Source organism: Pithys albifrons, chromosome 9, assembly GCF_047495875.1.
Source record: "Pithys albifrons albifrons isolate INPA30051 chromosome 9, PitAlb_v1, whole genome shotgun sequence".
NCBI classification, from domain to species: Eukaryota; Metazoa; Chordata; class Aves; order Passeriformes; family Thamnophilidae; genus Pithys; species Pithys albifrons.
In genome coordinates, this window is record NC_092466.1 from 22,002,484 (window position 1) to 22,018,310 (window position 15,827).

Below are 15,827 nucleotides of genomic sequence, written 5' to 3' on the forward strand. Positions count from 1 at the left end.
TGGTGGATATTAACTTTCCTCATTGCTTTGTAACTGTTTGGGAACAACATTTTGCCATAGGGCTATTTGTTAGCAAATAAGTATCTCTGGAGATGAGAAACTTCTGGAAGGGTATGACTAGATGTCAGTGAGGATCAAAGCCTCTTCTCCTCCAAAGACTTTCTTTGTGGTAGTCATTTTCCCCTTTAAAAAATTCTGATTCCTGTAATCTGTTTTGTCTTAAAATAATTACATCCACATAGCCATAATATTTGATTCCTTGGCAGTGTGAATTGATCTCTGGAATATGTTGCTGTCATTACTGAGTAATTTCTTAGTATTGATTTGATTCTGGGTCCTCTTCTGTCCATTATGGATCCCTGGGTTGTCTTCATCTAAAGCTCTTCAGCGTCTTTTCCAGAAAGATACTGCCATTATCTCTGTGGTGAAAGTGGCAACAGTCTTGGAGGGTCCAAATCTTTTGAGTAACAGAGCATTTTTACCTGGGCCTTGCTGTTGCTCACCCTGTAGACTCCATTGCAGCATTTCTGATTTGTTGGGATAACTAAAATGGAATTAACAAAAACAAAGAATTTGTATTTCAAGAGCTGATAGATTTTTCTGAGGAAGGGGATTCAGATCCTTGCAGGATATGTAATTATTTTTCCAAAACTGAGTTACAGTCCTTCATGTATATAATTGAGACCCAGCTAGTGTTTCTGTGCTCTGTGTGTGTGGCCAGACTTCATGAATGAAGATTTGGGCAGGGCTCTCCCCGTGTGGGTGTGCCCGTCCAGCCTGCACAGTGGATGTTTTAGGTGAGGCACAGCGTGTGCAGAACTGGCCCCACCGTTTAACTCCTGAGGTCCATCTGCCACAGCCGAGCGAGCTTGGACAGTGACACTGAAGTCCTCGGGACTGTCACAGCCCCCGGTACTGACCGGGGCTGACCCTGCTGAGCATCTGAGATCTGACGGGATGGGATGGCAAGGAGGCTTGAACTGCCAGGGGACGGTCCCCACTGAGACTCGAACTCAGGTCCTTGGGACTTGGAGTTCAGAGTGCTCTCCATTACACCACGGGACCGCCCCTGTTTCTGTGGTAGAACAATTTTAAAAGACAGAGAACTGTAGCATCTTGTATAACGAGGAATCAGTTAAGTTTCTCCTCTTCCTTCTCAGGCCCCCTCCTTCTCAGCCGTTCCTGCCGGGCTCAGCGCCCGCTCCTGCCAGCCAGGCGTCTGCGTTCCAGCAATTCGGGCCGCCGGCCGGCGTGCAGCAGCTCACTAACCACATGGCAGGGATGGCCCTTGGCAGGGCCGCGGCCTCTGCTCCTCCCCCATCTGCGCTGGGATATGGTGGGTTTCCAGGCTGCAGAAACATGCTGTTGATTTTCAGTTTGCTAGTAATTTCATAATGATTTTTGTCTTGTCAATGATTCATTGCCATATGGTTATGGCAATTCTCTGGGTGTTGACATCTGCCATAGTAAACAGTGGTTTTCTTAATTAATAATGTCATAATTTGGGGGAACAGAACTGAGACTATTGTAAGGGACAGTGCAGGAAGCATTGCTGGATGTGAATAACAGGAGGGAGTAAGAACATTGATCCTCAGTTAGGTGAGTCTTGGTGTGAAACACAGTCCGTCCCTAAGTAAGCTGTTGGAGAGTCTACATGCCTTGCTACTGCTGTGCAGCAGCCCAGTCAAAAAAAACCAAACCAAAAAAAAAACCAACCGCAAAAAAAAAATCCACAAAAACAAAACCAAAAAAGCCAACCAACCAACCAACGAACAAACAAAAAAAACAAACGCAATAAAACCCCCACAACCCTAAAATACCAACCCTCAATGGAAAAAGGGCCCTATAAATGGCAAGGTATTTTGCTGGAAGTCAAGAAGCTTCCTTAAACAGTCTGAACTGAATGAGGAGTATAAATTGAATTTAGATATATTGTTCTATTGTATTAGATCTACAATCTCATTGCTATGGATTACAGAACTTTTTTTTAATTGAAGACTAGAGTTTTGTGTTTGGTTATGTGTAAGTTGGTCTGACTACACTGTTTTTAAATTGTTTCGCTAAAGTACTTTTTAACAAGCATGTTGTATTGTAAGGCAGATTTTATAGGAAGTTAGGATTACATAGGGATTTCTTCAGGGAGATTTCTTCGCCTTTTGCAAATGTGTGTGTCAAAAATTGTTCTCAGAACTAGTACTGTGGTAAGTACAGGTGGTACTAGTTTCATTCTATTAAACCCACAAAGCTCAAAATCATTCTTGATTTACAGGCTCCACCTAATGTGGAGTTTAAGACAGAAACTTCTTTTAGTTCAATAAATCCGTAGACAGGCTTGTGGCGGTTCTTGTTTTGCACTTCTGGCTTTGCCCCTTTTTTCTGGCCCTGAATCCTGAAATGTATTCTCATTATGTAAAATAAGTAGCTCAGACTTTCAGAGAGAGAACAGTGAAGGAATTACTAAGTTTCAGATCCCTTGAAGGAGTTTCATCTCTGATCAGTCTAGGAGGATGGTCACTTAAGGTCTGTCTCTGCTAGTACTGGTAAATCCATCTGAAGATGAGAAAGTCGTAGACCTATTTGGGTGATTTAGATCAAATGAGTCTTGCTTGCATTTCAATTGACTTGAGAATAGAAGAAAATGGTATTGTATCTTCTCTTCTTCTTACCAGGTCCCCCAACATCGGTTCCCCCAGTCTTAGAAAGCTTTAGTGCGACAGGATCTGGTCTCTACACACCTTACTCTGCGAGCCAAGGACCCCCTCCTACCAGTGTGACTCAGGGTCTGCCTTTGGCACAGCCTCCATTTCCTGGTCAGACAGTACCAGCTCAGCGCCTGCCTACTCAAGTCCCTGGTTTTGTCCCACCTCCCCCTTCCACAGGGGTTGGACCTTCCTCTTACCCTCCTACCACAGGTGCCCCAAGGCCACCTGCCATGCCAGGCCCTCCACTGCCTGGGCAGACACTTGCTGGACCACCATCATCCCAGCCCAATCACGTGCCCTCACCACCACCTCCATCAGCCATGCCCATGAGTGGCCTCCATGGACCGCCTCCTCCCACTCATCCTCCTCAGCCAGGATACCAAATGCAGCAGAATGGTGAGTATTTCTAGTATAGGAGTTGTAAGTTACATGTTCTCTGTTTCTCTGTATGCTGCAGACTGAGAACTAGGTTTCAGCTTTGTTACTTTTGGGCTCCTGACACTTCAGTGCTTCCCTCCTGTTTCCCTGCGCTCATGTCTAAGATAAACAGTAGCATGTGTCATTCTAAAATATTTTATCATACAGGTTTTAATCGATTAATGTAACTAAAGGAATCCTAGCTTACTTGACCAAAAACTATTTGGTAATTAGTGCCATAATAATACCAGAATTTGTGATAAAAATTTTATTATGGACTTCAGTTTGCTGTCTGCAACTTCATCTGTTAAAAAAGTGACATCTGAAATACTGAAAAGCCTTACTTACTATTTTTTAAATTTGTGGCCACTGTTCATATGCATGTATGACAGAAGTTGTTAAAAGTTGAAAAAGGAGTTGCAATGTTTTCTCCTTTAATTCACATAACTGTATTTTGCTCCTTGTAGCACCTTGCATGTCTTGAATGTGCTTGAAAGTAAGAGCAGTTAAGCTTTCTGAATTATCAACAGTTCTGGCTGGTTTTTAACCAATACCACCTACAGATAGCTAGGATAAAGTAATCATGTGCAAATGTTAGGATTGAGAATCCCATCCCCCATGCAGTTTTGCACTACTGGCCAGGTAATTACCTAAAAATATCTGTCCAAATTCCCATAAACTGTAAGAATACTAATGGGATAAATCATGCTGTTATTCTGTAAGTGACTGGAATTGTCTAAATTAATAGGAAATAACCTCAGGTAGTTACAAAACAAAAGAGAAAATTGCACATTAACCTCTTACTATAATTTCAGACAAGCCAAAACTGCCCAAGCCAACTCCTTGCATATTTTGAATTTGAAGAATTAGGGATTGTCCATTAGCTTATATGGCTGTTCTCTGTGTGCTTTCTATTAGACAGTTCTGCATTTAAATGTTCATAGTGCATGATCTTAATATGTATTGTAATCATATTACTCATAGTTACCTTAGTGTGCTTGTTTTGGCTGGGGCAGAGTTAGTGAAGTTCAGGTTAAAACCCTGTGTCTCGTTAAGTCTGGTTTTGAGGACTGTATCCCTCAGTTTATTGGATTGTTGATAGAGACGTGTGGATCTAAGCTAAAACACTGATAAATATGTTTAATCCAAATTAATTGTAAAGCACATAACTTTGTTTTTCTTGAGGGTTTTTTTGATGATGGCAGGAAAGTAGGAAGTGTCTAATAAGGAAACACGTAGTATTAAGCCACTCTTTGATTTTTGTGTTCCTTTCTTGTTAAGGTTCATTTGGACAGGTGAGGGGTCCCCAACCAAACTATGGAGGAGCCTATCCAGGAACACCAAATTATGGAAGTCCACCTGGGCCACCACCTCCACCAAAACGCTTGGATCCGGATTCCATTCCTAGTCCTGTAAGCTTACTTGTTCTTACCAGTGTCACCTCTTCTGCGGTGTGTTTGCATAAAATAGAACTGACAGAGACCAAAGCTGAAAACAGGTTTCTTATTCCAAATAACATAAGTGTGTTTTCCTGCTTACTTTTCTCTCCTATGTTCACGTTCAGTCTCTTGTTATGAATATAAGCCCAGAGACAGTATTTTTCTTAGTGACTGAAGAAAGGCACTGCATATGGAAATCACTGGTTTAATTCCTCAGGTCTTTTTCTGTACTGTGTTACTTTCTGAGAATCCTTGAGGACTTTGGTTGAACTTGTTTCTCCATTTCTGGATTCTTGCATAATGACTTTGCAAGATGAACTAATTTCAGGGTTTGAGGTGACAATGTGCAAACTGCATGGTGCATGCTTAAAGTATGGTTAGTAGGAGGTGATTGTCGTGCTTTTCCTATAATCTATCAAAATTGGTTTGGTTTTTTGGGTCATGAAGTCATGATGCTATATCATTCAATTATGGACAGCTTCTCAAATTGGGATTGTCTTTAAGACTGGAGATTCTGAGAAAGGATGAGCAGTTATATGTAAAGGGTAGCAATGATGAGTAATATTAAGCCTGGCAGTATTACTGCCACTGGTCTACTGTGCTGTTCTGTACTTCAAAACTATGAAAACAATTTATCCTTAGGTTGCATCTTAGATCTGAACTGATGTTTTTCAGAAGTTACTTCCATTCAAAAAAGATTATCTGGTTAGACTCCAGGTTTCTGTAAAGCTTGTGACTGTTTTTGTTTTTTTTTAGAATATGTCTTTAATTGCTTGTCTGCCTTTCTTTTCTTCCACTAAGTGGATCTCAAATGGCTTGTGTCAGTTGCCTCCATGTTAGCATGTTCTTAAAGCATAAATCCCCAGTTTCTAACCAAAGTGGTCAGGTGAGCCCCTGCCTCTGCTAGCAGTGTGTTCAGAGCCCAAGCCCAGTATCCTGGCAAGACAAGTCTGGGATTGGTGTGTGCTGCAGAAGCTGATGTGTCCTGTTGCATGAACCAGTATCCAAGTGTATCTAATTCCAGTGCTACAGGTTTGGGTAGAGAGAAGTAACACTGTTCCTTTTTGGTTTATTATTGTCTTTTCTTTCTTTCTTCCTTTTTTTTTGTGGCACTCTTATTTTTTATTAAAAAAAAGCAACTTAATGAGCTGCCACCCCAGCAGAAACCCAGGCACAGAATAGACCCAGATGCAATTCCTAGTCCAGTAAGTGCTGTATGTATGTCAGTCATAGTCTGTGTGTTGGTGACCATCTGTGCATGCCTGAAACCTGACCTTCACCTCACTAACCCTACATCATTAATCCTTTACCCTTTCCTTTCTGTCTTCTGCTTGCCTTATCCAAATGAGTAACATTACACCACATGAGGTTGTTCAAATCTTCTGTGATAAATGGTGAGGCAATAGAAAGCAGAGTGTTTCAGAAACAGATCATGAAGAATGTCTCCCCTTCTTTGACTGATCATTAGGATATCACCTTCATTGGATTCCAGCTGGCATTTTCAGTGTAACCCAGCAGTGTGTGTCCATATAATGTGTGTCTCATACACAGCATGAGCCTTTGTAGCCGTGTTTTCTAGCAGTCTTGATCAGAATTTGATTACTGTTCTTGTTGATATTTGAGTATTAGGCCAATACTTTGAAGTTCTAAAATTGAAGATGGACTGTTTTGTTTGGATGTTAATTCTTGATAAATCTGGTAGCTTAGTATGAGGCATGGGGAGCTATAAACATTCTCATTATCTGTGCTCATACATAACCATTAAATTTTGAATTTGAAAATTTAATGCTTATGTTAGAGAATATTACCTAAAGACAGAAAAAAGCAGCTACCTTTTGGATGGGAAGATAAAAACCACATTTGGCTTTTTGTTACCCTGTGTCACTTCTTCCTCATTTAGTCAAAGATAACCATCATCATGTGACAGGGACCAGTGGTGAGATCACCAACATCAGTCAGCCTGTAGACTTTTCAAATGGGACTAGATTTGTCCTGCAGTAGTCACTGTCTGAAGCTGTGGGAGGCTTTTCCTGCTGGCAGCTTGCAATCTGTACTGAGGGCTAAAGTTCTGCTGTGCAAACTTCTGCATTTCAGAATTTACTGTAGGCAAAAGCATGTGGCAAAATAAGATAAGAAGAATAATTGTTAGCTTTAATTCTTTCATTCAGCCATCAGTGTGGAAATACAGTTTAAACTGTGTACCAACTAAATTCTCTGTTCTTAAGCAGAGGTCAGTGGATATTTTAGTAAATTAAAACAATTTGATATATTTCTATTATCTTTAGCATATTTGCAATAATGAAGAATTTGAAATATTAAGAAATTTACGATTTTTACAAGCTTTGAAGTTTAGATTTCATTCATTGAAAAGTCTACTGAACCTTCACTTCCCCAGAATTGAAATCACAAACCCCTGAGCACCACAAAGTAATGATCCCACCCGAGCTTGCAAGCACCTGTCTTTAGGTCAGAGTTAGAGTGCTTAGAAATAAACCCATGTTTGTGAAAATAGTGGGAACATAACAGAAAGAAAATCCAGGTTACCAATAGGCTTCAACTTGAGGCTTGCAGAAACTTCTAATTTTAATTTGACTAGAACCATGAAGGGGAGTACTACCAAAAATTCCTTTCTTGATCTGAGTTTGGCTTTTATGAGTTCAGATCAGGGCTTAAAACACAAAATATGCTGCTACTAAGAATACTTAAGGGAAAATTACTATTTTCAGCTTGTAGTAATTATTAGTCATTAAGAACTATTTGAAATCAAACTGAGAGGTGACTGCTTGACAGAACTTACTTGCTTTAGACTTCTTATTCTTGGAGATAGTAGTGTTTGCCTCCAGTCCCCTTTTCACTGCCTTGTAGATTTTACACTTTACAGTACTGTGAAACCAAGCCTCCAAATATTAACATAGTGTTTTCCAACATAGATTCAAGTGATTGAAGATGACAGAAGTAATCGTGGGTCAGAACCATTTGTCACTGGAGTGAGAGGGCAGGTCCCACCTCTTGTTACTACAAATTTCTTGGTCAAGGATCAAGGTAAATACTTTTCCCAAACAAACCATAAACCCCAAAGAGTCAGGGACAGAACTGTCTGTCTTTAAAGGAAAATAATTATTTCAGTTGCTGGGGTTGTGTGTTTTACCAACAGAAGCTTAATTTCAGGTTCTGTGTTGATTTGATCTCAGTTTAGATTCTTCTAATTGTTTGGTAGCTAGTAATTAATTTTCAGGTAAAAAGTGTTTTTTGAGGCACATACCTAGGACCAGCATTAATTATGAGAGATACCAGAAAGCAGCAAATGAAGCCTCTTCTGTAGTGCTATATAAACAACATTTCAGAACTGAAATTTGCTAGCAGTATCATTAGGCTTGGACTGGGAACTGTGTTTTTTAAAATTAAGTGGGAAGTAAATTGGACCATGGTCTTCATAGACAAATGATATTTCATCTTCTGATTTCTCACACCTTTTTTGAGTTTTAAAGTTCCAGAAAGAACTGCAGAATCTGATTCTACAATCAAATGTTTACTCTTGCAAAAATTACAAAATCAAACAGTAGAAATGTTTGAGTAGAGTTTTCTGTATGTTCTAGTCTGCAAAAAGAGTGAAACAGGAATGCCTCTTGGAGGTTTAGGTTGATGTGGAGTCCAGTTCATTTGTTTTGAGTTAAGGACTTTTATTATATGTAGTTAAAAATAATTATTTGGAATTTGGGTTTTCCACAGATTGAAACTGATTGTTTGGATAAGCTCTTAGTCTCTGTCTATGGCTTAACAACACAACTGAAGGTATCATTGTTTCTGTTCTTCAATATCAACTTAACTTGTACTGAAATTTATGGGGATTTTTTTATTTGTTCCCCAGGTAATGCAAGTCCCCGCTACATCAGATGCACATCTTACAATATTCCCTGCACTTCTGATATGGCCAAACAGTCCCAAGTTCCCCTTGCTGCCGTCATAAAGCCGCTGGCTGTGCTGCCGCCGGAGGAGGTGAGTGCCGTGTGCGGGTCTGTGTGCCCTGCGTGTACTCGGGACTGCCCAGGAGAGCATTGTCAAAATGTTAAATCCTGTGCAATATACAGGGAGATAGTTTGAAGCTCTACATTATGTATGTTCACTTTTTTCTTATCATCATGTGACCTTTCTTTTCATGTTTCTTTCCTCCTGCTTCCACAGACCCTTCCCTATTTGGTAGACCATGGAGAATCTGGTCCTGTCCGATGTAATAGGTGCAAAGCTTACATGTGCCCTTTTATGCAATTCATTGAGGGCGGAAGGAGGTTCCAGTGTTGTTTCTGCAGCTGTGTCACTGAGGGTAAGGTTTCTTCTAGAAGTTGGTCTCTGGGCTCTACTGTAGAGGTCTTTGGACAAGATGCAGGCAAATAAATCTTTATTGTGTTATGATCATTTATAATAAATACTGTGCTTTAATGTGTGTCAACTCTTGAAAAAATTCATCTGTAGATTTGTTTTGAAGGCACAGTGCAATGTAAGGTACAACAAATCTTAGGATGATGTTTTCAGTGTTTCAGTTGGTAACACAAATGGCTTTTAATGGACTGTTCTTACCACCTCAGTTATGCTGTACAAGTGTTTGTACTAACCAAAACAGGGATTACAAATGACCAACTTTAACAACCAGTTTTGTCTGGTGATTTTCAGCCTGTGCACGTTCTCTGTCCCTGCTCACTCAGCAACTGTGTGAATGGCTGTACCTGTAACAACTGAGCAAAGGCAGAAAAGGGAGGGATGCTGAGGGACTGCTGATGAAAGCAGTGCTTTGAAAATACAGTGTAGTTGTACCTAAAACTTGAGAATAAATTTTGTTTTCTCTGCAAAAACAGTCAGGCAATTGGCTTGTACTAGGTGTGTACTTGGAGAGAAGAGTGATAGGTACTTACAGTCTTAATGGTATAACTTTTTCTTTTGATCTTTTGAAACTGTGAATGTTTAGAATAATTTACCTGTGATGACCACATCCACCATATTTAATCTCATTTTGTTCTCCCCAGAGCTATATACACAGCCATAGCTGGGATACATTTTGTCACCCTGGCAGTTCTGCAGGAGGGTAGTTCTTGGGGCACAAGGGAAATGCTTTGTTTCTGCATCCGACTTTTGTCGGCAAAAACTGAGTTTTAATTATTACTTATTTTATTTTCTGAAGCCTGTTGCCAGCACTAAAGTACTGGGCACTGAACCTCCTTAATCCACTGTAAGAAGTGCCCTGTCTATTCTGATAAAAGAATTATGTCAGTCTCTGCACATGATAGTGCCTGGAGGATTTGTTCTTGTGCAGCATGGGAAGGGAAGGAAAAATACTAACTCATATGGCAAAATAAGGTGGTCAGTATTTTAGGAAGTCTGATTTGGGTCAGTAATGTTGTAGCCTCAAACAGTAATGTAGTTTGCCTCAAACTCTATTTTAAGTCATTTGTTACCACTTACATGAGATGGTTATATTTTTCCTTTAGACTAAATCCTTCAGGATAATCCAAAAAGTGTGTTCTATTGATATTTCTAATATGAAAGGTAAAATGAGAATGGAAAGAAATTCAAGAAAAGTACAACAGTGACTATACAGTGAGGCATCTGGTGCATGAACTGGAATAAGTTTATAATTTTTGTCTTTAATGTTGTTCTTAAATTGCATTAATATTATTAGTAATACTTGCATACTAGCCCAAAGTGGTAGCTAACTTTTCTGGAGTTTTATTTGAAACAGCTGTTGTCATGCTGGCTCTCTGGTCACTGTATTTATCATGGGCATGTCACTGAACTTAATGATTTTTTCCTTTCCCAGTGCCACCTCACTACTTCCAGCATTTGGATCATACTGGAAAGCGAGTAGACTTCTATGACCGACCTGAGTTGTCATTGGGATCTTATGAGTTTCTAGCAACAGTTGACTACTGCAAGGTACTGTAGTGTGTGTTTATTGTTATATTTATTTTGCTTATTTTCTTAAAAGTGAGAATGACATTAACTGTTTGGGGCTGATTTCTAACTGACAGAGATAATTAACAGCATTAATCCAACCCACTTTATTGTGTAAAATAACTTGCTTGTCTGTTTACTTTCCAAAGCAGAGGAAGTTTTGATCACACATGTTATAATATAATTTTATTATAGTTGTCTGTCTCTTTTCTTTTTCTGGAGCCACATGAGGAGCTGTAGGTGCTGTTACCTTAGGAATTCTGCAGAAGAGACTCATGTCTTGTGCAGTAGTCCTTGTAAGGGAGAGGGAACTGTAGGAGAGATTCAAGACAAGTAGAGTAGTAACTATTCAGTGTGCCTGCTTGTTGCCTAAGGCAAACCTTACCTATTTATCTGAATTTCAAATACAGCCATAGTGGTTAAAAGCACAAGAATAGTGTAGAAATACTAGATCAGGTTTGCTTTTAAATTGAAGGTTTGAATAACAATTAACTTGTGAGGAATAGGAAAAATAGGTGCAAGGTATTTATTACAGCAACTTATATCTCTGCTGAAATATGTGCTGGGAGAATAGATACCTAAATGTTGCTACTTTATACCAGTTGCCTTCTGATGGCTTGGCTTTGCTTTAAGAGAAAAAAACAATTATTTTCTAAAAGCATAAGAATAATTTTTAATTCAAACAAGATGGGATCTTCCCAGCTTTACGAAGGAAAAGGTTGCAGTTCTTGGAGAGGAAAATCTTTTGCTTATATTGGTGAAATCGCCTATAGCAAGTCTGGTCAGATTCCAAAGTCTAGAGAACTGGCAGGGATCTTCCCTGTCCACTTTTCTGATCTAGCCTAGTCATGTAAATGGATGACTTCGTTTAGCCTGTTCTTCTCTGATCAATGGTAAAATCAGTGCATTTAATACCAGTCTGTTTCAACATGGTGTGATTACATGTCTGTAGTTGAAAAAGGATGGAAGAATGATCTGAAGAAACAACTGCTGCTCATGAGTACAGAAGTACATGAAAGCTATTAGAGTTTTGACCAGCATTGATCTGTGTTAGAGAGCTGTTATGTGAGCTACATTACATGGCAGTAATGTGACTTCATCCCCCTCTTCCACAGAATAACAAATTTCCCAGTCCACCTGCTTTCATCTTCATGATTGATGTGTCTTACAATGCTGTGAAGAGTGGCTTAGTGAGGCTAATATGTGAAGAATTAAAGTCACTCCTAGATTACCTGCCCAGGTAGGTATATTGTGAACTACTGTACCTGGTGAAAATGGGGGATACTGTCACTTTTTCTCTTTAAAAAAAGCTAGAAATTAAAAACTCATTTGATAAGCCTGTCAAGTTTTTTATTAGACAAGGGCCAAGCAGAACACTTTTCTTAATACCTTTCTAGGGGAAAATAAGTTTTACTCCTTTTCATTTTTCCCTTACTGTGTTGGGTTATGTGTAATGGTTTCCCTCTCTACTTAGATGTGAAGGCAAGTATGTCTCTTACAGGGAAGGCAACATGGAAGAATCGGCCATTCGAGTAGGCTTTGTCACCTACAACAAAGTGTTACACTTCTATAACGTGAAGAGCTCACTGGCACAGCCACAAATGATGGTTGTCTCAGATGTGGCAGATATGTTTGTGCCACTCCTTGATGGTTTTCTGGTGAATGTGAATGAGTCCAGGACAGTTATTGCCAGGTAATATAAATTGATTTACAATATTTGTAGTAAAATACTTGGTTTGGTAGATTCAAACGTTGCGTGCTTAATTGTCATGTTACTCACCTACAAGTCTCTCCACATACTCTTTGAGATTAGGCTGGCAAAGTAGGATGGGAAAATTCTTGGGCTGAGGGTGTATGTGGCTCATAGTCCAGCGTGGCAGAAAATACATATAAGGGGATTGATTTAGTGCAGAAGGGCATTTCTGAGGTGAAGGAGAAAGAAACACCAAAAAAACCCACCTGAAGCAAAGCCACAACAAAACACAGCTAGAATGATGCAGAGTGAAAGCTGTAAGAATACTGAATCACTGTCTTTAAGGCAACAGTTAAGTACTCAAATTGAGACAACAGTGGAGCCCAAATTTGGTTCTATGGAGAAAATAGAGTTAGCGGGATAGAGAAGATAAAATCTAAAAGAAAAGAAAGAAATTAGCGAACTTTTTGTGAACTATTTAGCATGATGCTTGGACTTGTGTAGATAACTACATTCTTGGATCTGGTACTGCATATTTTTAGAGAAAATTTCTAGTCTGTTTTGTAATGCATTTAACAAGCCTAAATACAAAACTGTGGATTAAACCTATTAATCTTTGAATAGTACAGAAGATGCTTGGCAAACCGAGGCCAGTTGTCACTACTATTTCCTAAGTATTTACTTACCTATATGTATTGGAATATATTAAAAGTGAAGGAATATAGAAGAGGAACTGTAGGAGGCATCAGTTGAGGCTATACAGCAAACAATGAAGATATGGATGAGAGAAGCCCATGAAAAATGATAAAGGATTTTTGTCATAGATGAGATGTCCAATAGTGTCAAAGTTACATAAATTTAGAGATATGTTAGGGCCTTCTGTTTAAACCACCTTGGTCCTGTAGGTCATCAGCTACAACTGCTTTTCCAGTTAAATGTAATTTTGAATTCCTCTTTTTTCTTGTTCTTTGCTAGTTTGCTGGATCAGATTCCAGAAATGTTTGCAGACACAAGAGAAACAGAAACTGTTTTTGCACCTGTGATTCAAGCAGGGCTGGAGGCACTGAAGGTTAGTGAATGTGTTGTTATGGCAAATTGTTTTCAGCCTGCGTACTGTGAAGTTCATGTGCTGCTAACGTACACTAATAAGACAATTTTGTAACCTTTTTGTAAGTTCCTTGTGGTAGATGCACTACATGTAAGGAGTCCTTGGCTCATTCTTCAAGTGCATGTACCTTCAGTTTTGTGTAGCTAGCTGTATGTTCTTTACCCAGATCTCTTTTAAATCATTTTTTTCAAAAGTACAAGGTGCATGGCTTACCCTGTTACCTGTCTAGGTTTTGCTTTAAACCAATTACAGAAGCTACAGGTTAAAAAAAAAGATCCTCCAGCAATAAAACCAAGTGCTGAAGTCTATTAAGCCTCATGGAGGTGTTCTGTAATTTGATCTTTCTAATCCTGTGCCTGAAACTCTGGTAGAATCTTAATTAAAAGGAGAGAATGCCATTTGTTGAAGTTGTCCACAATAATGTGCTAACTAAGAAAACCTTTCCTGAAGTTCTTCCACTCCAGTACATGTTTAATTCTGACTTGTATCTACTGATGGAATTGATTGCTTATATGATTCTACTGAAAACCCTAGTACAAATCCAGCAGAACTGAAACTTGCTTTTCTATAACTGACCAGTAATCTGTGCTCCCTGTATTGGACAACAGTTGAAGTAACCAAGTGACAATGAACCTGTATATCTGGAGAGTGTCACCCTGATGTAAAAGTGTGATGAGAATGCTCGAATGTTTGTTTCCTTTACAATATAAAAAATGCTTCTACCCTCTGTGGTTGTATTCACTTTCCTGTAGGCAGCTGAATGTGCTGGCAAACTCTTCATTTTCCACACCTCTCTGCCCATCGCAGAGGCCCCAGGAAAGCTGAAGAACAGGGATGATAGGAAACTCATCAACACAGATAAGGAGAAGGTAATAGTCATTTGCATCATCCTTACAGAGCGGTGTATGTTACACTCTTTATGGAATAAAATAATTGAGTCAGCATTTTAAAAATTATAAGATTAGCACATAATGTAACAGTGCTAGCTAATATGTTTTAACATTCCCCTTTTATCTTCCATTCCCAAACAAGGCTGTGGAGACTTGAGATCATAAGGACAGCTGTGGTCTGAGAACAAGAAGAGTTAGCTCTAGATTATTATACAGGGTGAAATACCAAGTCTGTGTTAAAGTAAATGTGCTGAACTTATAATTTAAAAAAAATGTGTAGTAATTTTCACAATAATCAACAGTTTTTCAAAGGCAGAGTTAGGGAGACTTTATATGATCCTAGTTTTCCTGAAAAGAGACTTAAAGAATCAAAGTGTATTGACTAAGATTATAAACTGGATCTCACTTTCCTTTTCTTGCCACAAACTTCTGACCTCATCTCTGATTTCCTTTCTTAGACTTTGTTTCAACCGCAGACAAGCTTTTATAACAATTTGGCCAAGGAGTGTGTGGCCCAGGGCTGCTGTGTGGATCTGTTCCTGTTTCCAAACCAGTATTTGGATGTGGCCACACTAGGTGTAGTACCTTTCCAGACGGGAGGCTCCATCTATAAATATGCGTACTTCCAGGTAGGAGTGACATTGACTCGCACTGGTATTTGATCTAAGTAAGGATTATTATTTAGTGAAGGGTTCTATTTTCATAGTGTGAACCATAGTGAAGAAGTACTTTGGAAACAAATGCCTACTTAATTTCAAGATGTTCACAAAATTATTTTGTTAGCTTTGTGTGTTTACCCAAATATTTCTGTTAATAATGAAATCCCCAACAGGAAATGCTGTTACCGTTTAGCACAGTATTTCATGAGCAGGGCATGTTGGCTGACTTTTAAAGTAAGACTGCAGGAAGTATTACCTGGTTTTAAATTACTTTATGTTTTATGAAGCAGCTCTGATTTATGGGAGTATGAAACTTCAATTAGTGCTTGTCTTCTAGCTGGAGACAGACCAGGATAGGTTCCTGAATGACTTGAGAAGAGATGTCCAGAAGGAAGTGGGATTTGATGCTGTAATGAGAGTGCGCACAAGCACAGGTGGGTGTTAGCATGGATGAGTCTTAATAAACTGACTACTTCAAGCATGTCCCATGGGAAGTAAGAGACTTTTCCTTAATTTAAATAATATTGAGACTAGGCTATGCAAAAAGCTCTGCTAAAGCTCTGGACTTCCTACCCTTTTGTTGAGACTGTGCCAAGATCCCCTCTGAAATCTGCCAGGATGACTAAGTGTCAGGTTCCAAAGGGTGTCTGTCTGTTGAAAGTTGTGGTTCATGTTGGATGTTTTCCTTTTTTAGGTATTCGAGCAACTGACTTTTTTGGAGCTTTCTATATGAGCAACACAACTGATGTAGAGATGGCAGGTTTGGACTGTGATAAAACAATTACAGTGGAATTCAAGCATGATGACAAATTGAGTGAAGACAGTGGTGCCCTCCTTCAGGTATGGGGGATTAGGCTTTCTAGGAGAAAGAAGCAAATTGACAATTGAGCTGAATTATTAGACACTTCTTCAAGGAACTGTTTATTCTTTCGTTCTGTACCTTACTATACCCTTGACCTTTCAGCACAGGCGCTCT

The 15,827-nt window shown here is 39.2% G+C and overlaps 1 protein-coding gene across 3 annotated transcripts in view; it reads left to right on the forward strand.

The window, feature by feature from the left end:
- The window catches only part of SEC24C (SEC24 homolog C, COPII coat complex component), a 35,405-nt gene that overhangs the window by 13,427 nt on the left and 6,151 nt on the right, over positions 1 to 15,827 (forward strand). For 2 of the 3 annotated variants that reach the window (XM_071564506.1, XM_071564509.1), the window contains 15 exons: positions 1,161 to 1,336; positions 2,670 to 3,098; positions 4,401 to 4,531; positions 5,695 to 5,763; positions 7,489 to 7,600; positions 8,427 to 8,554; positions 8,741 to 8,879; positions 10,368 to 10,483; positions 11,617 to 11,741; positions 12,003 to 12,194; positions 13,170 to 13,263; positions 14,055 to 14,171; positions 14,651 to 14,821; positions 15,189 to 15,285; positions 15,546 to 15,691. In XM_071564506.1, the coding sequence (XP_071420607.1) occupies positions 1,161 to 1,336; positions 2,670 to 3,098; positions 4,401 to 4,531; positions 5,695 to 5,763; positions 7,489 to 7,600; positions 8,427 to 8,554; positions 8,741 to 8,879; positions 10,368 to 10,483; positions 11,617 to 11,741; positions 12,003 to 12,194; positions 13,170 to 13,263; positions 14,055 to 14,171; positions 14,651 to 14,821; positions 15,189 to 15,285; positions 15,546 to 15,691 (2,242 nt within the window). The remainder of the gene's footprint in view (positions 1 to 1,160; positions 1,337 to 2,669; positions 3,099 to 4,400; positions 4,532 to 5,694; positions 5,764 to 7,488; positions 7,601 to 8,426; positions 8,555 to 8,740; positions 8,880 to 10,367; positions 10,484 to 11,616; positions 11,742 to 12,002; positions 12,195 to 13,169; positions 13,264 to 14,054; positions 14,172 to 14,650; positions 14,822 to 15,188; positions 15,286 to 15,545; positions 15,692 to 15,827) is intronic. The other variant, XM_071564508.1, reaches the window with a different exon arrangement.